At 31.7% G+C, this 26,476-nt stretch overlaps 2 protein-coding genes across 6 annotated transcripts in view; one reads left to right on the forward strand and one right to left on the reverse strand.

Annotated features, from left to right (window-relative positions):
- Nucleotides 1–1,087: 1,087 nt before the first annotated feature.
- LOC132728087 (myotubularin-related protein 12-like) overlaps nt 1,088–26,476 on the forward strand; it is a 33,675-nt gene continuing 8,286 nt past the window's right edge. Inside the window, exons 1-9 of one of the 5 annotated variants that reach the window (XM_060713694.1) lie at nt 1,088–1,278; nt 2,363–2,388; nt 9,391–9,432; nt 11,698–11,770; nt 15,687–15,826; nt 17,736–17,811; nt 21,388–21,470; nt 22,159–22,306; nt 23,626–23,755. In XM_060713694.1, the coding sequence (XP_060569677.1) occupies nt 1,242–1,278; nt 2,363–2,388; nt 9,391–9,432; nt 11,698–11,770; nt 15,687–15,826; nt 17,736–17,811; nt 21,388–21,470; nt 22,159–22,306; nt 23,626–23,755 (755 nt within the window). In that variant the 5' untranslated portion in view covers nt 1,088–1,241. Of the gene's footprint in view, nt 1,279–2,362; nt 2,389–3,305; nt 3,513–9,390; nt 9,433–11,697; nt 11,771–15,686; nt 15,827–17,735; nt 17,812–21,387; nt 21,471–22,158; nt 22,307–23,625; nt 23,756–26,476 lie in introns of those variants that run through there. The other 4 variants (XM_060713698.1, XM_060713693.1, XM_060713695.1 and 1 more) reach the window with 4 other exon arrangements.
- Nucleotides 19,721–21,379, reverse strand: LOC132728088 (uncharacterized). The gene has a single exon (XM_060713699.1). The coding sequence runs from the start codon at nt 21,051–21,053 to the stop codon at nt 20,367–20,369; it is 687 nt and encodes a 228-aa protein (XP_060569682.1). The 5' UTR covers nt 21,054–21,379; the 3' UTR covers nt 19,721–20,366.

The following is a 26,476-nucleotide window of genomic DNA, read 5'->3' on the forward strand; positions in this document are numbered from 1 at the left end:
GAAGTAACTAAGATCAATGCTAAATTCAGACTAAATAATTTACAAAGAGAAGAGCGAATAATTTTTAAGTTAGCAAGTGCAGAAAGGGGTAAAAGGAGAGAATGATCAATTTTTGTTGTCATCTTATACATGTTTACAAAAAAAAAACATCATTGAGTGAAACAAGGGCAGGACTACTAAAGAAAACAAAAAAAATCTGAAAATAACGCTCATCACTGCAAGCTCGTATATTCGAACAGAGCATCGTATTAATTCTCGTATAATACTACCAAAGTTGTATTGAGTATTCAAATGAGCCCTATTTTGTATGCATAATTAATTGACAGGTCAATAAAAAATGGACAATACTTACTTGTAGCTAAAGGACGTGCATACCAGTATATGCATGAGCTTTTCATTTATAAAACACGGACTCTTTAAAGCTTTTTTCTCCGTGAAAATATATTGAGCTTCGACTTCGGATATTTTACATTTGTCTCGATTGTTCACAATTCATCGATAAGGTAGGAATTTACACGTGTTCTTAATTGTTATGTGCTGTAAGTCACAAATATTTATACTTTATATTCATAAAACGATCTGTTGTGTATGACACATGTATCTATAAATCTATTTTTTTTTATCTAATGCACAAAAAGTATTGAATGTTTTTTTCCTACTGTTTTGTATCTATTCAAGATTTTCCTCATTTCCTTTCAGGCCATGAATGACATATACCTTCATTATTAAAGTAAGGAAGAAAATAGTGAAATAAATCACTGCTTCTATGAATTTATATCCGGAAACGATAATAATGAGCTAATATATAGAATTACTTTCATCTCCAATGATACGAAGTTCGGGATACGGACTGTAATCGTATATACATGTATTTGTATTAATTACATAAAAAGCCAACAAATATTTGTTTTACACTTCGTCATTATTTTGTGAATAATGATACTGTGTAGTAATTTAATATGCTTTTTAAATAAAACGGGTTTGTTCAAGTTATATTAGATCACCTGTATCTGATAAGATATGACTTATTTATAGCATTAGATGTATATATAGTTAAGGAATGTTTACCTGATCACTGAAGTTTCGACTGATAACATATCTGAAATGTTATCTTAAGGAAAATATATTGATTTTAAAAAGGTGTTAATCGGCATGCAATCTGAAAGCCCACTTAAGGAAAATAAATATCGTACCTTCATCCACTATAGTGGTGTTAGTGTTAAAATGTGTTTTGAGATTTAATGATGGATAATTTAAAATTAAGAAGGCGCAATACGTGTAAGTGTATCTTAACGGAATATTATATAGTGTTACAAATAACCGTATATACGCGTCAATATAACGCCTGTTAGATTCAATGCATATACTTGAAGAAATATAATGCAGTTTGTAGTCAAAGAAAAGCTACCAATGTTTTATTTGCTATACATATGATATAGAATTCGAAGAAAAATGGGCCGTCCGTTTTGGAATATTTCATTTTAAGAAGCTCTTATTATCAAGAATCCTAAAACTTCACAGAATTTCTTATAAGTCATCCGGTTTTGCCGAATCGGTCTACAGGTTTACCCCCGTCTGTCTGTTATGAAAACTGAACATATTTGGATTACGGGCAAAACTATTAAAAACTGAATATAATTGGGTGCTGTGATTACTCAAAAAGTACAAAAGCCAGGTCGAAAGAATCCTGTGATAACTCTGAACAAGGGAATTCAAGCAGAAAGCTTGTGCTAGGTTGATGAAACTTTTCAGAAAAATGTATTGTGGAGACGTTATGGAGATTAATGGGCGTCATTTTTTTTCTTTCATCTAACTTTTTTATGTTTTCAGAAATAGTAAAATAATACAAAAAAGGTTTGTATGTGAATCAAAAGTGAGACCTTGTATTACTATATAGGACATATATATATAGATCTTTATGATGAGTATAGAAGATATTACAAGTACTATAGTAACTCAAAATATACGCATACTTATAGTTGATGAAACTTGGTGCATGTATTTAGATATGGGTTCTTAATGAACAGATGTACCTTATTCTATTTCATTTAAATGTAATTACTAAGGTTTACAAAAAAAGTAAAAACATTGCAACTGGACATTGCAAGTGTTAGATCCTGTGATTACTCAGAAATCATTTTTCCCCTGTGTTTAAAAATGATGTTTCTTCAAAATTGCACATGCATGGTTCCTTCCTAGTATTATTACCGACTCTGATAAAGTCAACGTTCACACTAATATGGGTTGGTGGTAGGGAATCACCGATACTGCTGTATTGTCTATGACAAGCTTTAGTTTATTTAAGGATTTTTTTTAAAATGCTATAATTTTTTTTATATATAAATTAATACATGTATTTCAGATACGGTTGTAGGCATGAATCGGGAAGTATGTGTTTTGTGTACTCTTGTAGATTAGGAAAATAAATCATTTGCGTGATTTTGCATTACCATACATGTATATGCAGATAAGACTTATATAATCAGATAAAGTTGTACAGAAGTTAATATGCACGGACTAATATTTGCACTATTTTATATATTCCGTATGACAATGCAAAAGCGGAAATGTTTTCAGTTTGATCTTTCTCATTTGTATAACTTTGCACTATTTAATTTTGTTTTATATGTATATTTTTTATAGTTTTATATCTATAAAATTATATGTAATCTTTTAACATTATATATTATCCGACTTGAACTGGAAAAAATCAACAACAAAACAAATTAAGCCTAATATAAATCCGTGTTTAAACGCGGAACAACATATATATATATGTATACGGCATTTTTGTCCCAGATTAAACAACATCATATTTAGACTAAATAGTGTACATATATTTTTGTCCTAACGTGAAATCATTTGATTGTCATATTTTATGAAAGTTATACATAGCCATTGGGTCAAACATGCCTCCGCTCTTCCGGTCATCTTACTACATATATACCTGCGAATACCAAATTTCTAAAACCTTAAAGACCCCTTCGAAGTTTATATTTTGGATATACCATTGACTAGCGGGTCTCTGAAAAAAAAAACACGGGTCGTAAGACAAAAAAAAAATGAATTTTGCACTTTAATCAAAATGCGTTTGTCTTCCAACAAAATGTCATTTATCGTATTGCATTAGAGATATTTATAATAATATATAAGAATTATTAAAAGTTAGTTATAAAGTCAAATTTCGCGCTTACGACATAATTTATATGCCATAATAAGAATATTTTATATTTAATTTTATAAGGAAGCCCACACTACAAGCATAAAAATTTAGTGGTTTCTTCCGTGATAGAACTAAGTACGAATAATATAAAGGACGAAATAATTTCGTAACCGGAAGTAGGAAATAGGGGAGGAAAACTTTCGATTTTTGATAAAAACTAGATTGTAAACAAAAGGCTGATTTAACAAATTATGGTCGATTAACAGAAGAAAACACAATGGCCAATGGAAAATCTAACTTTATTTCTTATATTACCCAATCTGTCAGTGATAGGCAGTCAAGAAAATCGGTAACTTGTGTAGATCAATTTTTATCAGTGTTTTACTGTTTATTTTTAATTTTTTGACATATTGGAAATTTTACTAAATTTAAGTCTCAAAGATCTTTATTTTTATGGTCTGAATGTTAGATTACATAATTGGACTTTCATGTGCTAATATGTAAAGTCATTAGTAGGTGCTCATACTTAATTTAGGATATGTACATGTCCCAATCATCATTAATAATTGGAACAAGACACTTCACCCCTAGTCCAATATATCTGACGTTACGGACTTGTTATATTTTATGTCTTCACAGTCGGCCAAGCCTGACGTCTAATAGTTATTGCTCTTAAACATAAAGTATCACAGTGTAAGAAATTAGTATTTGAATCGACTAGGCTTGTCACACTACCAGATTGGAATATGTACGAGTTAGCCCAAAAGACATTTCAATAGCACGATTCATTTGTTCAAAACAGTATTTTATATTGCCTCTGAAAATACAGTAGCCTGGTCTGGCTTGTTTCTGTGAACAGTTGGTAGCCCGCGGAGAAACTTGGTAGTCTGGACTACTGCTAATTTCGAACGCTGGCATCATAAAAAATTCCAAAATGTCTATTTTCTTGCCTTTCAAGCTTTATTAAAAAATCTATCAAATTTTTCAATTTCATGCTTAATCATGAAAAAATAAACTCAAACAATGTAGTTTTCAATTTAAAATAAAATACAAACATCATCTATTTTTGCCTATTGGCCATACTGGTTAGCACTTTACAGATAATTGATTCCAAATTTTTGAACGGAAAAATATATTGGTACACGCTGACGGTGCACTGGCAAATATTTTGCTCCAAAATATTTCGTTTGACTTTTGACTAATGTAAACGCTTGCATCTGAATAAGCGAATCAGAGTTCACGCACTGTGTGACGGCCATTTGTTTATCAGCTGTATAAGTAATTTAATTAAATAAGAGAATTTAATAATGATTTTTCGTATGTGACATTTAATTATTTTGTTAAAAAGGTATTTATCTTTTACTTTTGCTCATGAATAGGTCAAAGTCAATGTATTTATACGCTGATTTAAATTTTTTTCTCTTTTCAACAGATTTTCTTGCGGAATGTGCTATCGGTTTTTGAGCAATTTCGATAGGAAAGCAAAAATATCTCAAAGCAACATCAAATTAATAGGACTAACTTCACCCCCAGACACTTCACCTATCAAATTTTGAAGACACTTCACCCGTTTGGTGAAACAAACATTTTTAACCTTTACAAACAATGCCTTTATATTTGACATACAGTATTGCCTAGTAGACCTCTATAAAACTTAAAAAAGTTTTATGAATCATGCACTTGGGGTAAAAATGCCTCCACTTTAGATGTCATATATATATATAGTATCATAAGCATAATTAAGATAAAAAAGTTTTCAGACGTCACAAGTTTCTTGATTGGTCTCTACCCTAATTGGAAGATTATTTTTGATTACTCAGACAAATTTACATTTGTGTGTTAATTGCCTCGCCTTTGCTTTGCACTTAAGAATGGTGCACAAACAACTTACTTGAAATTTTCAATGCCTTCTAAAACTGTTCGAGATGAAATTTTTATTACAAATCATTAAATGTATAACATCTGTATTGTTCATAGAAATGATCAAATAATGTATACATTTATTTCCATTTGTATTTTAAGAAGAAAAAACTTCCACTCATGAAGCGCTAAAAAATAATAGATCTTCTGTAATTGATAAAGTTTGCATAATATTAGGCTAAGGCCCTTTTTTGAACTTTGAAAATCATTTGTTAACCAGGTTTGTAACGATGACCGGGTTATTGTAATGCCGAAGTCGGCCGGCGGGCGGGCAGGCAGGCAGTCAGGACGGCGGGCGTCAACTTTTGGTTTCCGTTCAATAACTTTAGTTTGCTTTGGCCTATTAACACCAAACTTGGTGTGTAGGTAGCTTATATCAAGAGGCAGCTTGGGATGCTACCCAGGTGTCTGTGGTCAAGGTCACTGTTACTAAAAATAGAAATTCAGTTTCCGCTCAATAACTTGAGTTTGCTTTGGTCTATTGACACCAAACTTGGTGTATGGATAGCTTATATCAAGAGGCAGCTTGGGATTGCTACCCAGGTGTCTGTGATCAAGGTCACTGTTACTAAAAATAGAAATTCAGTTTCTGCTCAATAACTTGAGTTTGCTTTGGCCTATTGACACCAAACTTTGTGAGTAGGTAGCTTATATCAAGAGGCAGCTTGGGATTGCTACCAAGGTGTCCGTGATCAAGGTCAAGGTCACTGTTACTTAAAATAGAAATTCAGTTTCCGCTCAATAACTTGAGTTTGCTTTGGCCTATTGACACCAAACTTGGTGTATGTATAGCTTATATCAAGAGGCAGCTTGGGATTGCTATCCATGTGTCTGTGATCAATCAAGGTCACTGTTACTAAAAATAGAAAGTCAGTTTCTGCTCAATAACTTGAGTTTGCTTTGGCCTATTGGTGCCTAATTTGGTGTGTAGGTAGCTTATATCAAGAGGCAGCGTGGAATTGCTACCCAGGTGCCTGGGATCAAGGTCAAGGTCACTGTTACTAAAAAAAGAAATTCAGTTTCAGCTCAATAACTTGATTTAGCTTTGGCTTATTGACACCAAACTTGGTATATGGGTAGGTTATATCAAGAGGCAGCTTGGGATTGCTACCCAGATGTCAGTGGTCAAGGTCACTGATACTAAAAATAGAAATTCAGTTTCAGCTCAATAACTTGAGTTTGCTTTGGCCTATTGACAGCAAACTTGATAATGGGTAGCTTATATCAAGAGGCAGCTTGGGATTGCTACCCAGTTGTCTGTGATCAAGGTTAATGTATTCAGTTTTCATGTGATAACTTGAGTTTCCTTTGACCTTTTGACACCAAACTTGCTGTGTGGCAGCTTTGGATTGCCACTTAGATATCTGGGAGCAAGGTCAAGGTCATTTGCCTACAATAGAATTTTCAGCTTCTACTCAATAACTTCAGTGCACTTTGACCTATTGATTGCCGTCACATCAAAACTTGGTCGATTAAAACCTGGTTTTCATCGCATTGCGGCGCTTCTTGTTAAAGTTTTACATGCATCATCGATGTTTTAACTACTGAAGGTATTCACTTGAAACTTAATAATTACTTTGCCGATAATTCTGACATGGATTTTTACTGGCCTTTTTTGAAATTTGGGAAAAATTTGGTTAGTGTGTTGGATGCCATTTATTTTTTCAAAATATAAAGGGATATCATTTTAAATATCATGCGTGAAAGGATCTAATTTGGGAGTTCCATATGCCTAGACAGGCTTCTTTCTCTTCATGGATTTTGATTTAAATCCATCTTTTTTTAATTTTACAGTTTGTTTTTCCGTGGGGAAAGACTTTTTAAAGTTTTTGGAGTGCATTTTTTAAATCATTGAAGGTTAAAATTTAATTTTTTAACCCCCCCTTAAAAAAAGGAATTTAATTTTTACGAATTATCCCCTTTCTTAAGTTAAAAAAATTTTTTTAAATTTTTTTTTCACATGAATCACTTTTCCTGTTTATTAACCCCCCCCTTGGGGGGTTTTTTTTTACCTGAATTTGTTTTAATTGAATTTTTTGTTTTAAGGGTTTTTAAAAGCAAAAATTTTCAAATATTGAATATGGCTTTTTTTAAATTTAAATTTTTTAATTAAAACCCCAAATTTTGCAAAAAATTTCCAAAATTTTTCGTTTGTTTTGATTGGTTTTATGAAATTTTTGTTCCCAAAATTTTAAAAAATTTTAACTGTTTAAATAAAGACATTTTTTTACCCCAATTAAATTAAAAAAAATTATCCTTTTTTTTTATCAAATAAAATTTGTTCCCAAACTTTGTCCTACCAAAAGCTCTTGTTAATTTTAGAAAATGCTCAGTTTAAGTTTTTCATGCAACATCAATCTTAATAACTATTGAAAGTATCACATGAAGTTTTATACATGTTTTTGGGATCATAATTGGAGGTCACTATTTAAGGCCTATTACACATAGATATTGACGGAATTATAACCATTTGTGAATTAAAAAAATATTTGGTTTAAATTTTGCTTGCAACATTAATCTTTCATAAAGCTGCTGATTGTATTCACCTAAAACTTGGTTCTTATCCATTACACATGTATATGAATAGTTATAAACATTTTTGATAGATTATATGGCCCTATATAAATGGTTATTTGGAAATATGACCCAAGCCGCTAGGCGAGGGTTATATTGCAAACAACTGTTTATATACAGCAATATAACTTGTCTGTGTTTATATACAGCAATATAACTTGTCTGAAATATTTATAACGAATTTATAATACATCAAGCATCTCTTTTGGAGAAAAGTGAGATTTCTTCATAAATTGACAGCAGCTGTGTATATAAATCTATATAAAAATCACGATTATCCAATGAAAAGCGATGTTACAAATGTGCAATAATTATGAGAATTATTGTATTCAGGGTTTCATTGCAAATTCAGCAATATTAATTCATAGACTTTGTTTGAATTACTGGTAATTAATGCAATACCCCCCCCCCCCCCCCCCCCCCCCCCCCCCCCCCCCCCCCCCCCAAATGCCTCCACCTAGTCTATATCCTTCCCTATTAGACTGTTAGTGTTTTGCTTTGCTAGTATGTACAATGTAGTTACCACTTTTATTTTGACAAGCTGTCAAATAATGGCATGCATGTTTTACAAATAACTTAGATTATTCTTGTTTATATATCATTTGTTATGGTAATATTCAGTCCTACTCAAATATTTTAAAATTCTTTAGGCTGATGAAATCTTTTAGAATTATCATGTTGAGTGTAGGCAATTTGATACAGATAATTTTAGTTTAAACTAGCTTCATTGTTCCCACTATAAGTATTTTGTTTAAGTTTCTAATATGTATACACTTACTTTTCCCTATTTATTCAATCAGAACTTTGGCTTCAGTTTTTGCTGTAAAAATCACATGGTCATTGATCATATATAAATTAACTGATCAATTAAAAGATTAATTGGTTCATTTCTATTGTCATTTACAAAGTTTTACATAACATTTTAAGCCTATTATAGCATTCGGCACAATATGGCCAGTTATGTGTTGACGTGCCGTAAAAATCCAAACAAAAGAAAGAAAAAAAGATTAATAAGCATATTAGCTGCAGCAAAATCATACAAAGTATACTGTCATCCCTAAATAAATAAAACCTCCTGTGTAATTAAGAAGATATGAATAAAATTTTGCAAAGAAAAAATCATTTTTTAATTTAATTTAATTTTATTCATATCTCTTAATTACACAGGAGGTTTTATTTATTTAGGGATGTCAGTATATTTTGTATGATTTTGCTGCAGCTAATATGCTAATTAATCTTTTAATTAATCAGTTAATTTTTGCACATCTCTTATCAATTAATTTGGACTCATGAGATGATATAAAAGATATAAAATTTTATGTAGTTTATAGTTATAAAACACATGTGTAAATAATATTTAAACCAGTATACTCTTCTTAATTGTTGAACCCTCACCCTGCTGAAATTGTTATATGGACTTGTCCAGCTAGCATGTTTGGAATTTCCCATTATTGATTGAGGGGAAATCGGTATAAAAATTTTATTTAGTCAGCCAACAGTATAGAGCCTGGTCGTGCTGACTCAAGCCTTGCTGGCGTGGCTCTAAACTGGTGACATAGGCTAATCACTTTTGGTCCCAGCAGGGTAAAGGTTTAAAGTATATTAATTGTAGATTTTGCCTTACCTAACACAAGCTTTTCTCCTTATTTTCATATTTCCACCTTCGCCAACCTTGTAACCATGACATCTGTTACTCTGGTAACTATGAACTTTGACCTCTGACCTAAAAATAGAGCTTCAAATCCTACATAGAGAACCCTGATGAACTGGACGGTGTAAGTAGACATATTATCTGCATATATTCTATTTCTTTTGTGAAAAATGTTGATTGAATACACAAACATTTTAAAGACACAATATCCAGTAAAAGGATTTTGTTTCCAGATAGTTTTTGTAGATACTAGTCTGCTAGTCTGGTAATATTTTTTGCTATAAATTGTGCTTAAATATTGTTAAGTGTAAACCATTGTAAATTATTCTGGTAAATTTATTTTTGAAAATTATATCAATTACTGATATAAAAGTAACATATTTTAATTGATATTTTAATACATATTGTTGAACAACCAGAAAATATTCTCAAATTGAGTCTGTGTATTTAAATTGTTAAGAAAACAAATTATTGACTCAAGTGCCTACTATTACAAATTATTAAATAGAAGATGGAAATCACATTAAAATCTGGTCCTTAATTCTATTGGTTACAAGAACCAAACAATTAACTAAGAACATTAATCATTTTCCCTTAATCTGCTGTTATATTGTAATGAATTTGCTCTACTTTGAATCTGGAACAATTCATTAAAAAATTAAAGGGATTTTAATGATTATAAAATAAAAAAAAAAATTGAACTGCATGTACCACCATCCATCTACAAGGACTGTAATATATTAAAATGATATATTTTGCTAAATGTTTATTTTGAAAATGATGCATTTAAATTACTATGCATCCTTATGTAAAAGTAGTTTGTGCATCATTTACAATTATTAACCATGCAGAAAGCTTTGTATTATAGCAACACCCTCATTGATATTAATAGTTACCATTATACTTTTAAATTATATTTTATTTAAAGTAGCTGACAAGGGTCTTACTGATAGTAAAATGTTTGTAAGATGGATTAAAGTGATATCATGCCCATCAGACTAAGTGCACATTGTCAGTGAACAGGTGAATGTCAGAATAAGTTTACATTAAATTTTTGCCGTAATTTCTCTCAATTTTATAATTTACTTTGTATGAATATTAATTAAATGACGCACATTGCCCAAGGAAATTTCTGTAAATATCCAACAGAAATTACCTGTGACAATTAATTTATAAAAAAGAGTGGGGTAGTTTCAATGTAATATATTATAGGCAGATTTATATTTTATACTAAACATTTTCAAATATTTACCAATTATAAAAATCAATACTTGAAATATATACTCAATTCAGCTTCAGCTTCAAGTCTTGACAATTCAAAATTGAGCATAATCTCACTTTAACATCAATAAAAATATTACTAACTTAAGGTAAATTTATTGTAAGAGGAATGTGGAAAGTTTTGAACCAATGCATTGATTTTAATGTAAACAGTTTAAGTTGGGCTTGTCAGTCAGACCTTTGAGTCACTAAGATAACATTTCACTTTTACTACTTAATACTTTGTATATAACAGTCATGTTTACTAGTTTTCCAAGTTGGCATGATAAACAGTTTAGTATGCATATTTACACCCTGTTTTACTTTACTTTATCACCTAATATAGAAAAACAGGAACAAAAAATAAAAAGCTTGTTAAAATTTAACTTCCTATACATAGTCATAAATTTGTATCTATAAATCTGGGAGATGTAAGGGGAGATTGTAAGGGGGAGAAAAGTTAGTCAATCAGTTTTTCCTTCCATTTTACTTTTTGGTCATCAAATTGTGTGCTTGATAGCTTATATTTACCAATATTTTAAAATCTTGTAATAATATTTTAGATTTTTAGCTGTGAAATTTGGGCTCAAGGTCAATGAAGCTAAAAAATAGGTTTGTTTACTTTTCCTGATAAGATTTTTTTGGGGGTTATTGAACATTGATAACATCAGAGACCATCTGTATTGGTGTTCAGATATGTATATTGGTGTGTTTCTAATATTGTTTATTTGAGCCGTGTCACGACAAAACCAACATAATGGGTTTGCGACCAGCATGGATCCAGACCAGCCTGCGCATCCGCGCAGTCTGATCAGGATCCATGCTGTTCGCTATCAGTTTCTCTTCTTGTTATAGGGTTTGTAAGCGAACAGCATGGATCCTGATCAGACTGCGCAGATGCGCAGGCTGGTCTGGATCCATGCTGGTCGCAAACCCATTATGTTGGTTTTCTTGTGACACGGCTCATTTGCGTTTGTCAATTGGTGATACAGATATGTAAACTTATCTAGGATATTTATATCATCATACCTATCATACGTTATCATTACACAAATATATACCCAAATATATACCACTTCCTTAAACTGTTTACTTAAATATATACTGTCTCATTTGTGTTTTAATTTAGTACAATGTGGAGCAGGTGACAGAGTCTGCCTCAGAATTTTTTGACATGGAGCTCCAGCCTAATCTTCAGCCTGGTAAGATATATAATAATAGTTCTTAATTGTTTATATTATAAGTATTAGTAATCATTGGTGAAAGTTTTCAGGATTATTCCTGAAGTTCAGGATTTTCAATCTTCTGAAAGTCTTCTATTTCTTATGTAAAACTATAGAAATCAAAAACTGCTAAATTCAGGATTTTCAGGATTTTTTAAATTTCCAACTTTCACCAGTCCTCCATATCATAAATTTATGTATTCATGTCATTTAAGTAAACACTGTAATAGAATTTTGTTAATTTAATCAAAAGGTCAATTATTTCAACATCTTTCGATTTTAAAATACATTAGGTTGAAAAATATAATGTTGTATTCATATGGGTTACATTGTGACTTTAAAAATATCTATGTTGTGCTATTCATGTTCATAAATGGTAATGTTATACAAGGTTTAACTTCCCTCTTTTAACAAACTATCATTTACTAAGAGATTAAAATAACAATATGATAAGGAAGATAATGAACTTCTCTTCTTAAGTGGCCAACATATTAAGTTTTCTTGTTTCTAAATAAAGTCATTTCAATAAAATATTTAGATTTCCAAAAAAATGGTCCAAGCATTAAGATTTTTAAAAAGTACCAAACACCCCGTTTTTTTGTCAAATTTTAAAAATTCTTTATTTTTTTACCCCTTGAAATGGAAAAATTTAAAAAAAATTGGAAAACAAAAAATTTAAATTTCTTTTTAAAACATTTTTTAGCCCCAAAAAAACAGGGAAAAGTTTTTAAAAATTTAGGTAGGACAATGATTTTCTGAAATATATATAATTGTTACACATGTCCAGGGAAATAACTGTCTGTATACAAAAACTCACTTTATTAAACTTACACACATAAAGGCAGGCAGTTTTGTAATTATTTTAGTGTCCTTGACCTTTTCAAAGAAAAAAGGGGAATATATAGAAATGGGCTCTACCTACCAGTTTGTCCATAACACTTTGTGTTTGGTACATAACTCAGAGCCATTTATCAATGGATTTGGAAATAGTTTGGCACAAATGTTCACCATAATAAGACTATATGTCATGTGCAAACTCAGAACCCTACCTCTAAGGTCAAGGTCACACTTGAAAGTCAAAAGTCAACATTGTCTGATGGGGGTATATTTTTTGGCCAGTACATAACTTTTTCATCTATTGGGGCATTACTTTGGCATAAATGTTCACCTTAATAAGATATTTTGTCATGCTAAACACCCAGATCCCTACCTCCACACTTTTTAAAGGTTTAAAACTTAACATAGTCTGCCCCTTTGGCCTGCTTGTCCCCGGGCCACAAAGTTTTTCCCATTTATCAAAGGGATTTTTTAAATAAAATTTTGGGGACAAATTTGGGGCAATATTAGGGCTAAATTTTTCATGTGCAAACCTTTGACCCCTAAACCCCCAAGGTAAAGATCACCCCCTTAGAGGAAATTGGCCCCGTCCCCGTAAAAAAATGAAAATATGAATAAATAACTATGAGAGGGAGTGCACTAAAAGATTACCATAAGTCTAATTAAAAAAAAAAAATTGAATTATCTCCCTTTATGTATGTATTTACATGAGAGAGTATAGTAGAAACCCTCCTGAACACTATACTATAATTAAGACTCAAGTTGCTGTGAAGACAGATTTTTAGAAGAGCATAATTGAGTCACATATTTTAATACGCTTATATAGGAGAACTTGTATGAAACTTTTCTCGGCATTTTCTAGTGGAATTGGGAAAAAGGTTTTATAAAAAATTTATGCCCCATGGGGGTAAAAAAAAACTTCACCCCATGGTTTACTAATTTTGCCCTAAGACTTTTAATTTTTATAAGCTGTAAATGTATGGGCCCAAAACTGGGGATATTCGAAAACTGTATGAAAAAATTTCCCTTTCCCCAAAAAGTTCCCCAACCTGGGCTAATTCTAATTATCAGATTAGTGGATACAATAAAAATTTTACGACAAAATGTATGTTAACAAAAAAGAACATGTTAATGTTTGTGGTTAAATCAATTACTATTCAAATGAAAGGTCAGAGTAGGGATCTATCTATTGGTCCTTTTCAAAAGTAAATATACTTTGTAGTAACCTAAGCAACGTTACTTATTAAGTAACTTTATTGAGGCAAAAATGGACACTCTTTTGTTTATTATTGTCATGATTTTTCAAGCCTTTCAATTAGAAATAATTTTTTTCACATTGAGTAACCTAAAACTATTGACATTTCTTGTATTTTTAGCTCGACTATTCGAAGAATATGAGAGCTATTGTAGTCGCCCCGGCGTCGGCGTCCGCGTCCGCGTCGGCGTCTGCGTTGGTTAAAGTTTTTTGTAAAGTCAAATATCTCAATTATTGCTTGAGATATTCAATTGAAACTTACAATACTTATTTATAGTAACAAGGTACATCAGGTTGACAAGTTGGATAACTCTACCTACAATATTGACAGAATTATGCCCCTTTTTAACTTAGAAATTTTGGTTAAAGTTTTTTGTAAAGTCAAATATCTCAATTATTGCTTGAAATATTCAATTGAAACTTACAGTACTTATTTATAGTAACAAGTTACATCAGATTGACAAGTTGGATAACTCTGCCTACAATATTGACAGAATTATGCCCCTTTGAAACTTAGAAATTTTGGTTAAAGTTTTTTTCTAAGGTCAAATATCGTAATTATTGCTAGAGAAATTCAATTGAAATTTACAATTCTTTTTTATAGTAACAATGTACATCATTTTGAAAAATTGCATAACTCTGTCTGCAATATTTGCAGAATTATTTGCCCCTTTGAATCTTAGCAAGTTTTGGTTAAAGGTTAAAGGTCTTCAAACATATTTACTTGAACCTTTACACATGTACTTAGGGTCATAATTTGAGGGTCATAATTGTATGTCACTGACCAAGTTCCATAACTCTATCTTGCATTAAGGCTGATTCATATCCCCTTTTCTACTTAGTCTCCTGGTTAATGTTTACATGCAAGTTTTACATATCTCAATAACTATTAAAGATATTTATTTAAAACTTCACATATGCATTTAGGGTCAGAATTGTAGGTCACTGACAAAGATCCATAATTCTATCTTGCATTTAGGCTGATTTTTTTCCCTTTTCAACTTAGAAATTCATGGTAAAGTTTTGCTTGTAAGCTGTTATCTCCATAACTACTGAAGGGTTTGTGCCTTTTTTGGGACAATTTTATGCATTCATAATAATAAAGCAGTGATTTACTTGATAAAACATCTTAATAACAAGCCTTTGTACCTTTTCTGTCAATTTTATGTATTCATAGGTAATTAGTATTATTATACTCAATAAAACACCCTTGTGACATTACCTTCCAAATAGTCAAGGCAATACTGTATAATTAGACTCTCTCTAAGGCCTATAACATGAATTTATAAAAAAAAAATTAGCCCTTTTGTGAACTTAGAAAATTTTACATTATTAAGGCTCTTTTACTATCAAGCACTTAGAATAGTCGAGCATGCTGTCCTACTGACAGCTCTTGTTAAGATAAGGAACTGATGTACATGTAAATGATATTGAACTTGACATTTAATGATCAAAACAATGATTTTGTTAACTTGTTTTAAAATGTTATGATTCAATCTTTAAATCTGGTTCACTTGTACACGTCACTTTACTCAAGTGATGCTCAACTTTCATCTTTGGATGACATTGAATGTGATCCAATACACTTCTTATTCATTGAAGAATTAATAGCCTCTTCCAGTGCTGAATAGATTTCAGATTAGCAATCTAAGGCCATCTTAACCATCTTGCTTATGTTAAAGTTGATTCAGCTGGTAAGAACTTTAGATAGACGTCTGCTATAAAATTTTTTATCTGGGTGTCATTGGACAGGACACTTGTTAAAACAATGTACAAAAACTCTCATGTTTGTAATTTGTTTAGGAGAGAGTATGATTGGGGAGGTGGACAGTGTACTGAAATATTTACCATACTCGGATGGAAAACAAGGAATGTCGGGCAAACTTTGTGCTACCAATTTTAAAGTATCATTTGTGACAGCTGACAGATCATCCTATGAAACAGTAAGTTTGTTTTATATATTTGTTATTAGTTTGACTATTTTATTTATATGATAGGGAGAGCTAGCCCAGTCAGCTAGGGCGCAATGGTCAGTGTATGAGTCACACTGTTAGTAAAGTTTTTTGTACTACCCCAATTATTTCAACTCTGTTACGGATTTTGACAAAATTATACTCCTTTTTAGCTCGACTATTCGATAAGAATAAGTAGAGCTATTGCAGTCACCCGAGCGTCGGCGTAACCACTTATGTTAAAGTTTTTGTAATAGTTCAAATATTTTCAAAGTCCATTGACATATGGCTTTGAAACTTTGCACACTTGTTCACCATCATGACCCCAACCTGTAGACAGGAGGAGGTAACTCTATCAAGCATTTTGACAGAATTATGCCCCTTTTTCGACTTAGAATTTACGTTAAAGTTTTTGTAATAGTTCAAATATTTTCAAAGTCCATTGACATATGGCTTTGAAACTTTGCACACTTGTTCACCATCATGACCCCAACCTGTAGACAAGAGGAGGTAACTCTATCAAGCATTTTGACAGAATTATGCCCCTTTTTCGACTTAGAATTTACGTTAAAGTTTTTGTAATAGTTCAAATATTTTCAAAGTCCATTGACATATGGCTTTGAAACTTTGCACACTTGTTCACCATCATGACCCCAACCTGTAGACAAGAGGAGGTAACTCTATCAAGCATTTTGACAGAATTATGCCCCTTTTTCGACTTAGAATTTACGTTAAAGTTTTTGTAATAGTTCAAATATTTTCAAAGTCCATTGACATATGGCTTTGAAACTTTGCACACTTGTTCACCATCATGACCCCAACCTGTAGACAAGAGGAGGTAACTCTATCAAGCATTTTGACAGAATTATGCCCCTTTTTCGACTAAGAATTTACGTTAAAGTTTTTGTAATAGTTCAAATATTTTCAAGTCCATTGACATATGGCTTTGAAACTTTGCACACTTGTTCAACATCATGACCCCAACCTGTAAACAGGAGGAGGTAACTCTATCAAGCATTTTGACAGAATTATGCCCCTTTTTCGACTTAGAATTTACGTTAAAGTTTTTGTAATAGTTCAAATATTTTCAATGTCCATTGACATATGGCTTTGAAACTTTGCACACTTGTTCACCATCATGACCCCAACCTGTAAACAGGAGGAGGTAACTGTATCAAGCATTTTTTTTACTATCAAGCACTAAGAATAGTCGAGCGTTGCTGTCCTACCGACAGCTCTTGTTTTTACTTAGGATTTTGGTTAAGTTTTTTGTACTACTCCACTTATTGCCTACACCCTAAGTTTTTTCTTTGAAACTGTAAATACTTGTTTGTGCCTGCAGGCAAGATGTATTTTGAAATTAGAATACCCCTCTTTTTACTTACAGTATCATGTGTTGGAAAATGCATTAATTCACTATCAACACATTTTTTAAATAAAGCTCATAGTTTAATGTGGTTAATTCATGTGGGTTTAAGGTATTTACAATTTCTTTAAGACTACAATTGAATTTGAAAATTGTGAATTAACAGTTGTGAAAAAAAGATAATGTTTGGCTTTGTGTATAGGGCCCTATTTTGGCAATAAAAAACTGTGTGAAGAAAAAACTTGACTAAGATGAAGCAGGACTTCCATTAGTGATTTTGGCTTGTGACTTACAAAATATAACCATTTTCCTTCTTTACATATATAATGTAACTTCAAGTGTTAGACATTTTGCAGTCTCTGACTCCGATTTTAGTACTTCATGGAAGCCCTGACTAAGTACCCTAGTTATATTACAAAAGTCAGGATGCTTAACCTTACTATATTTGACATTATAGGGCCATTCTGCGCCAATTTTCTGCATTTATTTTACCATTTTACCAAAGAGAATTTCATTTTATTTTTTTATTTATAGACAGGTAAAAGACAAAGGAACAAATTTCTGGATGAAGATGATATCCCACTTACTTATATAGATGCCATTTATCAAGGTCGGTCAATATTTATAGATTTGTTAGTTAATAAAACAAAAACAAAATTATCTGGAAGAAAAAAAAGAGGCACCTTAGTATATAATTCTATAGGAGTTAATCTGTTACTGCACTAAAGTGAAAGCCATGAAAGTGGCTCATAGATTAAAATCATTGAGAATATTATCAGAGTCAGTAAAGTAAATGAATAATACAGTATTTATAGTTATGATGAATGACCTCATTTATGTAGTTAAGGTAACGTCAACACTGGCCATGTAAGAAATATTTTCGAGGTTATATAAACAAGGTTGACTGACATATTTCCATAAAAATGTTAAAATTGACAGAACACTAACAAGTTTCAAGAAATGATAAATATATACATACATGATACCATTTACAGATTTTGCAAATGTTGAATAAAATGAGAGTGGCAAAAACATTTAACTGTCGTAATTTTTTTTCATCTCTGAATTGCGAATTGTGCTCCAATTGACCTGCCTGTAAATTTAGATAAAAGTGGTAAAAAAAGCCTTGATTGCCTATGGCAATTACATGACTTTATTGTTGATTGCTTAAGACTGATCAAAACACTATTGCCTTTTATGTTAAGGCTAAAGTATGTTTTCCTTATTTTGCAATGAATAGCCATAAGTGAAGATCTTATGTTTTGTTTTTCGTTAAGATCGACACGCATTTTGGTAAATTATTCAACAATAGTTCTGTGTGCTGCAATATAAACATTATTAGGAATTACATCGATCTGTACTGACACCAGTCTAGAAATTATATCTAAGTGTATATATTGTTGTAATGGGCCGGTGGCCAATATCAATAAATAAATTGTCATTGTCATTGTGAATGTCATTGTCATTGCATGCTGGTAATCAAGGTGTACAGGGGTTAATACAAGTACATTTGTACATATCTTAATAGGTAAATACCAAAACATATTTCAGTTTGTACCTAATCATTTCACCGCAATTAAAAAGAAAAAATATAGCAAATAGACTGCAAAAATTTTATAATAAACATGATAATTATTGAAATAAAGGTTCATTTTTCCCTCTGTTTTTACTGTCAGTAAACATTTTAACTACAAACTGTTGTTATTCAAATTACAAATGGGTCATAAACATAAGCTGGAATTTTGATGAAGCCAGATCTCTTTCCAAGTATTCACATTTATAAGACCCTTGTTAATTGAATTAATAATATATTAATTAAGGATCATACACAACATTAGATATGTTCTAATAATTCTTCTGTACTTGAATGCTCGGAATAGGTTTGCATAGTATTTACAGACCCAGATGGCAATTTGAAAACAAATGATTTTAATTATATGTACTGTATATCTTTGCCTTCAGATTTTTTGTTTGTTCTGTTTTGACATTTAATTTGTGTAAATATTTATGTGACATTTATGTTGGTGTGTTTTTCCAAGTTTGGTAGTAGGACATATTTACTTTAATGATTTGGTTAGTTTAATTATAGGTTAAAATTTATTTAAGAAATAATATATCCCAAACTGTGATTTTATTGCTCAATAACATCACTGTTTGGAGTTCGGATGCGGGGAATTATATCACGAGGTCGTAGCCCGAGTGATATAATGATGCGCATCCAAACGACAAACAGTGATGTTATCAAGCAATAAAATCACCGATTTGGATATATTATTTCGATTCTAACACGACATCAACAAATAAATGCTGCCGTACATTATAATTAGCTTAATTGCGCCTGATTTGTTTCCGTACTTATTGTCAGCGCGTCACATTTTTAGTGGTTACGTCACGTGTATAATGATTACGTCACATGTCTAAATATAGAACGTCAAACAGTGATTTTATAGCATAATAACACACACTTTCGGTTCTTCTATGTTCAATAGGGAAAAATGCGGGTCGTGTTAGAATAATATGTATTTACAAAATTAAATTGGATAGGTGCGGTGCAGTTTGCTAATTTACCAAAGTAACTGTGTTACGATTCACCTGAAATACTGCAATCCTATTGGACATAAAATAATTTCAAACACTGAATTTAAAAAAAGAATGATGGAAGAATTTGTTGCAACTTATCTTTATCACTTTTAAATCTGTTTCCTGGCTCAAACCAGAACAGGTGTAATGTAGGAAACATTGTTGTGAACAGCGTAGTGCTTGAACCACAAACCATAGGTTGACAGCCAGAAATCTTTACCAATTAGCCCACCACTCTAATTCTGATTGAGTTGTGATTTAGTTGTAGACAGTATTGTCTGCATTTATTTTGTCAACTTATTATATTTGGTATAATAAGAGATATCAGTATTTATGTAAAAGGATAGGTAAGTACTGGTTTCACCATAAGGATACTCATTCATGTTTTTGTAAAAGGTTACAGTTTTATGGATTTTTTACTTTGAATATAGTTCTGATAATAAATTGTTTTAATAAAAATGCAGATTTATCACTATACCTATCCTAAGTTCAATATAAAATTCAATAAAGAGTAGTTTATGAATGAGTGCTACTTAATGTTAAAGCAAATGTGAATTTTTTTATACCAAAACTGAAGGATTGTCTTCATATATTGTAAAGGCAAACACAGTTTATGTTAATTATTCTCTTCCCTTTTTTCAATATAAAACTTTTTATTTTACTAGAATCACAATCAGGTTTTATTAGAATCACATTCATGACTGACATATTATCATATGATTGTACAGTTAATGCAGTGTTGTCATTGGTTACACTCTGAGGTGCTGCACATGTTTTTGGCTCAACACTTGTCTTAGGTGCTGCACATGTTTTTGGCTCAACACTTGTCTTAGGTGCTGCACATGTTTTTGGCTCAACACTTGTCTTAGGTGCTGCACATGTTTTTGGCTCAACACTTGTCTTAGGTGCTGCACATGTTTTTGGCTCAACACTTGTCTTAGGTGCTGCACATGTTTTTGGCTCAACACTTGTCTGAGGTGCTGCACATGTTTTTGGCTCAACACTTGTCTTAGGTGCTGCACATGTTTTTGGCTCAACACTTGTCTTAGGTGCTGCACATGTTTTTGGCTCAACACTTGTCTGAGGTGCTGCACATGTTTTTAGCTCAACACTTGTCTTAGGTGCTGCACATGTTTTTGGCTCAACACTTGTCTTAGGTGCTGCACATGTTTTTGGCTCAACACTTGTCTGAGGTGCTGCACATGTTTTTGGCTCAACACTTGTCTGAGGTGCCGCACATGTTTTTGGCTCAACAAATTCCTTAGTTATCATTCATGTTTAAGGGCTCAAGATATGTCCTGGCCTCCTAGATACCTCCCATGGTTTAAGCTCAATATGCCCTAGTTGCCACTCCAATTTGAGACTCAAAAAATGTCCAAGGTACTGCATATGTTTTTGGCTCAACACATGTCTTAGATACTTCACATGTTGTAAACTTAACACATCTTATATAATTATAAACTCATGATTGCATAACTATATAATGCTTTATACAAATCTATATTGCTTATTTTCACCATATATTTTAAGTTGTGTTTATGCTAACTTGTGTTTATGCTAACTTGTGTATAATGCTAACTTTTGTATATTTATTTTGTGTAAACAGTGACAAGAAATGGAAAGAGAAAGAAATTGACTCAGGGAACTACAACTTCCTCAAGAACAGAAGTACTCGAAATACATTGTAAGGTATGATACAATAGAGAAAAGAAATATTCAACACAGATTCAAACAGAAATACATCTTAAAGCAGGTCATCTCAAGATTAATGTCAGTTTTTATGAAAACAACATACTTGTTGTAATCAGTAGTATGTTATCAAGGGTAGCTGAAGGCATTTATAATTCTCAAAATATCCTCACAATCCTTAGAGAATTCTTCATTATTCTCAGAAATTATCACACTAACCTCAGAATTTACTTTTTCTTTACTCATTTAATAAACATGCCACTTTAATGAATGGCTATCTAACAGACACTTGAGTTATAGCTTTCCAGAAAAGTAAACTGACAGTCATGCATTTTTGGAATCACAGATTTTAAAGTTTTATAAAACTAGGAGTTTTTGCTACACTCCTGAAATTTAATTTGTACTATGACCTGAAGTGCCTGTATTCTTGTTGTTTTAATTACAACACACAGATTATGGGTTTCATTAGTGTTGGTTTTGTTTTTATTTGCCTCAGAATAAAGAATCGTTCTTGCAGAAATGAAACATCTTTTGTATACTTTATTACATCTTTTTTTTCTTCTTGAAATACTTGATATGTTTGATAGAGGAAAGAAAATGAGTTAGAAAAACAATTATTGTTTTTGAATTAATAATCAGCTTACTTTTATGCTTGACAACATTAAATTTTGTTTTTATTTTGTTTTAGGATTTCAGAATTCACAAGTTTAGTTTCAAATTCTCTGTGAATAAGACACAGAGTAAACAGTTTGTGAATGTATTAGTACACCATGTGTTCCCTACCAAAGATACTTTCCTGTTTGCACATGAATACGCCAGAAAAAATGAACTTAAAGGTTTGTAACATTTACTTTTGGTATGTTTTACAAAAAAAGAAGTTCATGTTTACGTAAGATATTTTATTGACGCATTTTACAGAAGTACATTGTTATGTTCTCAATTGGCATTTAAGAAAATTTAAAGTACATAATATAAATATAGATATGTACTTTAGAACTTTTACATACATACAAAGATATTTAGTAATCATTTTATTCTAACAGATAAATGTTGCTCTTTAAATTTATCTTCTTTTAATAGTCATGTGCTTAAGTTATCTTTTGTTGAATAATTAAACTCTAAACCTTCTGATGCAGAAGATTCTACCTATGTGACTAGTGCAGACCAAGATCAGCCAGCCCCTACATGCCATCTGATCACACAGGCAGAAATAAATGCCGTCATGCGTAAATTTTGCTTCTTTAGGAAAAGAAAGTCAATGTTATATACATCATGTTAAAAATGTAACAAAATTAGAGAAATTTAACAGACCTATATTTCAAAATTGATGATGTGACATCGTGATGTGATGACATCACAAAGGAGAATGCGCGACGTTACACAGCAAAATCAGTAAAAAAATACTTAAAATCACTTAAAAGCATGAAATAAAAAGAAATATATTTCATATTTCATTTGTGAACACCAGCTATTATATTTTCACTCTTGGCTAAACAACAAACAAATCTCCTCTATTTCTCTAAAAGTGATGGTTTTTATCCAGACTGAAGGTGAACAGACAAGTTTATTTAACATTTTAGCAAGGTTAAGGTAGCAAAATATAGAAAATAACATTAAATATGTTGCAGGCTTGGTTTCATTGAGCTTCTTCATGAATGGCATTTGATAATGAAAGTGCAAGCTTTTGTCCAGGCCCCCTAACACCAAAAAAAAATGAAGGACTGAGAGAGGCAGTAAGAACCATCAACAACTATTACAGAGCAACAGCATATCTAATTACTATTGGCATAACATATAATTAAATTAAATTAATTAAATAATATGTACACCCTTGTGGTTGAGGGGTTGCCTTTAACGTGGAGGCAACAGAATTTCAGTCACCATTTATCCCTGCTTGTTGATCGTAAGAGGTGACTTCATGGGTCAGAATTACTGTAATCTATGCATCTCTTAGCTCCAGGAGGTGAAATGGTCTTGATCCCTGGTGTTGCTTTATGTTTGTAACACCCGAATTAAGCCAAATCCATCTTTTCTGTTTATGTGCCATATGACCTAAATTGTGTTGGTGCTCCATAAAACCAAACAAGCAAAATAGCATGCATGTTACCACAAAATTACAATTTTACATTCTATTTGACATTGTGTATTTGTACAGGTCCTCAGCTAGTTTGTGAAGTTCCGATGTTTGACACGATATATGACTGGGAGGAAGAAATAAAGAGATGTAAATGTATGAAGAGTTGGCGAGTCACGAATGTTAATATGTCATATGATTTGTGTCAAAGGTAAAATTGATCTTTTATTAAAATGATTTATTCAAGACTGTTTTTTTGTTTAAGTTGTGTGAGATGTATAATTATTCAAATATGTGCTGTACATTCCAAGTTGAAGAACCTTTAACTACTATACCTAGCCTTTTAAGTCCCCTACCGGTTTAACCGGAGGGGACTTAAGGTTTACCCGTCCGTCAGTACGTCCGTCCACAAAACTGGATCCCGTGATAATGCAAAAAGTACTAAAATTATTTTTATGAATATGATCTATGGATAGATGGAAATATGGAGATTATGTGCGTGTTTTTCTTTTGTTCCTATGTTGAAAATTCTGGTTGCTATGGCAACAGATAGTCTGAAAATATGGCAAATTTAACATATTTTTATGAAACTTGAAATATGGGTAGATAGCAGTCTGGAGATTATGCACATCTTTTTCTTTTCTTCCAATGTTCAAATTTCTGGTTGTTATGGCAACAGATAGTCTGAAAATATGGCAAATTTAACACATAAACTGGATCCAGTGATAACTCATAAAGTACTGAAAATATTTTTATAGAAACCTGAAATATGGGTAGATAGCAGTCTGGACATCATGCAAATCTTTTTCTTTTATTCCTATGATTCCCCTACCGGTTTAACCGGAGGGGACTTTAAGTTTACCCTCCGTCCGTCTGTCTGTCCGTCTGTCTGTCCGCACTACCGAATAGGGATAGGGGGCCATCTAACTGTAAACAGAACAATAGAGTTCATTCCATAACAATAGAATAAGGGGCCATTGGCCCTCTATTAAACAATAGAAAATAACAAAAGAAATGGCCCCCTTTTACATTTCGGCCGGACGGACATCGGTCTGTCTGTCAGTCCGTCATTCAGTCCGTCCACAAAACTGGATCCCGCAATAAAGCAAAAATATTTTTATGAAACTTGATATATGGATAGATGGCAGTATGGAGATTATGCACGTCTTTTTCTTATATTCCTATGTTTAAAATTCTGGTTGCTATGGCAACAAATAGTCTGAAAATATGGCAAATTTAACACATAAATTGGATCCAGTGATAACTCAAAAAGTACTGAAAATATTATTATGAAACTTGAAATATGAGTAGATAGCAGTCTGGAGATTATGCACATCTTTTTCTCTTCCAATTTTGAAAATTTGGGTTGCTAAGGCAACAGATAATCTGAAAATATGGCAAATTTAACACATAAACTGGATCCAGTGATAACTCATAAAATACAGAAAACATTTTTATGAAACTTTAAATATGAGTAGATGGCAGTCTGGAGATATGCAGTATGAGTAGATGGCAGTCTGGAGATCATGCATATCTTTTTCTTTTCTTCCTATGTTGAAAATTCTGGTTGCTATGGCAACAAATAGCCTGAATTTCAAGATTTCTGATTTAAATTTTTCAGCTCTTTCACTATAAGTTTTTTATTTCTTAAGTTGTTTACTTCAAACTTTAAATAAAAGTTTCTTGTCATCAACCACATCATATGTGACAAGGTTTACAACTCTAGCACAAAAATTATCAGTATTACCTCCCTTGAACTTAGAATTTTTATGAAAAAAAAAATGTTGTCTTTTTTAAAAAACTTTTTTATTTCCTAATGTATCTACTTCAAACTTCATATACTTTATATGCTTCTAATTATCACTCAACATTTTTGAGAAGGTTAAATACTCTTGCAAGAATATTTCCAGAATTATGCCCCCCTTGAGCTTAGATTTTTTTTCCGAGAAATTGGTATTTTTTTACTCCAACTTCTTCATTCCTTATAGGATTTACTTTAAAATCCCACATCGTAATAATATGACAAGGTTGGCTAAACATAATTTCCTTACTAGGCAGGGAAACTTAACACATTACTGTGATATAGACAAACTTAAAACTCAAAAGAATAAAGTTCATTCAAGTCATCAGAATGTTGCTGGGATTCTAACTAGTAGGGGACTTATGAATTGCTTGCAATACTATGATAATTGCTTGTTATTTAATGGAAGTAAGGAAAAAGGACTTAAATTATTCAGATCAGAAATTAATTTAATTAACTACATGAGTTACTGCAATAGCATAACTTTATCAGCCTTTATATAGCTTCTTGAGTCTGTAATATTCATGTAATTTTGTTGTTATTAATGCTTCCGAGGGATCACCCTTTATCCAGATTTTAATGATATCTGAATATATATCTAGATTAGGTTTGGGTTGCACTGGCAACCTGAGCTCTTTTACTGCACTGGTATGTCCTTTTAAGACCATCATCTGCTAAATTCCATAACAAGGTGGCACTGCTGGAAGCAAACATTGCATAGTCTAAGTTTATCATAAGACAAAAGTGTCATTGTACACAAAATGAAATGTCCTTAAAAGTTCATTGCAGGTCTCGGACTTGATATGGCCAGTTATGTTACAATAATCATTAGTGAATAATGAACCCTAGCATTGATTAACACATAGTGACTCTACATAACATGCAGAAAGTGTTGGATATTGTGCTTTGGTATATGTTATTAACATGCCATAATTTAGGCTGGCTGTAATAATGCATGACAGCAACAACTGTAAACAATGTCTTGTATGGTATATCAGTATAGGTGGTCAAATGGTTAAACAATATCCTATTGAAGCATATCTTTATACTTAACTTTCTTTTACTTTAAATTATACTTTAATTAACTACATAGGAATAGTTCTTTCGATGACTTCTAAGATTTCTTGAAAA

The sequence above is a fragment of the Ruditapes philippinarum genome, unplaced genomic scaffold, assembly GCF_026571515.1.
Source record: "Ruditapes philippinarum isolate M1 unplaced genomic scaffold, ASM2657151v2 ctg191_1_1_1_1, whole genome shotgun sequence".
Taxonomy (NCBI): domain Eukaryota; kingdom Metazoa; phylum Mollusca; class Bivalvia; order Venerida; family Veneridae; genus Ruditapes; species Ruditapes philippinarum.

Excerpts from the sequence above, each read along its gene's own strand:
- LOC132728088 (XM_060713699.1), bottom strand. The coding sequence starts at position 21,053 with ATGATAACTAAGGAATTTGTTGAGCCAAAAACATGTGCGGCACCTCAG.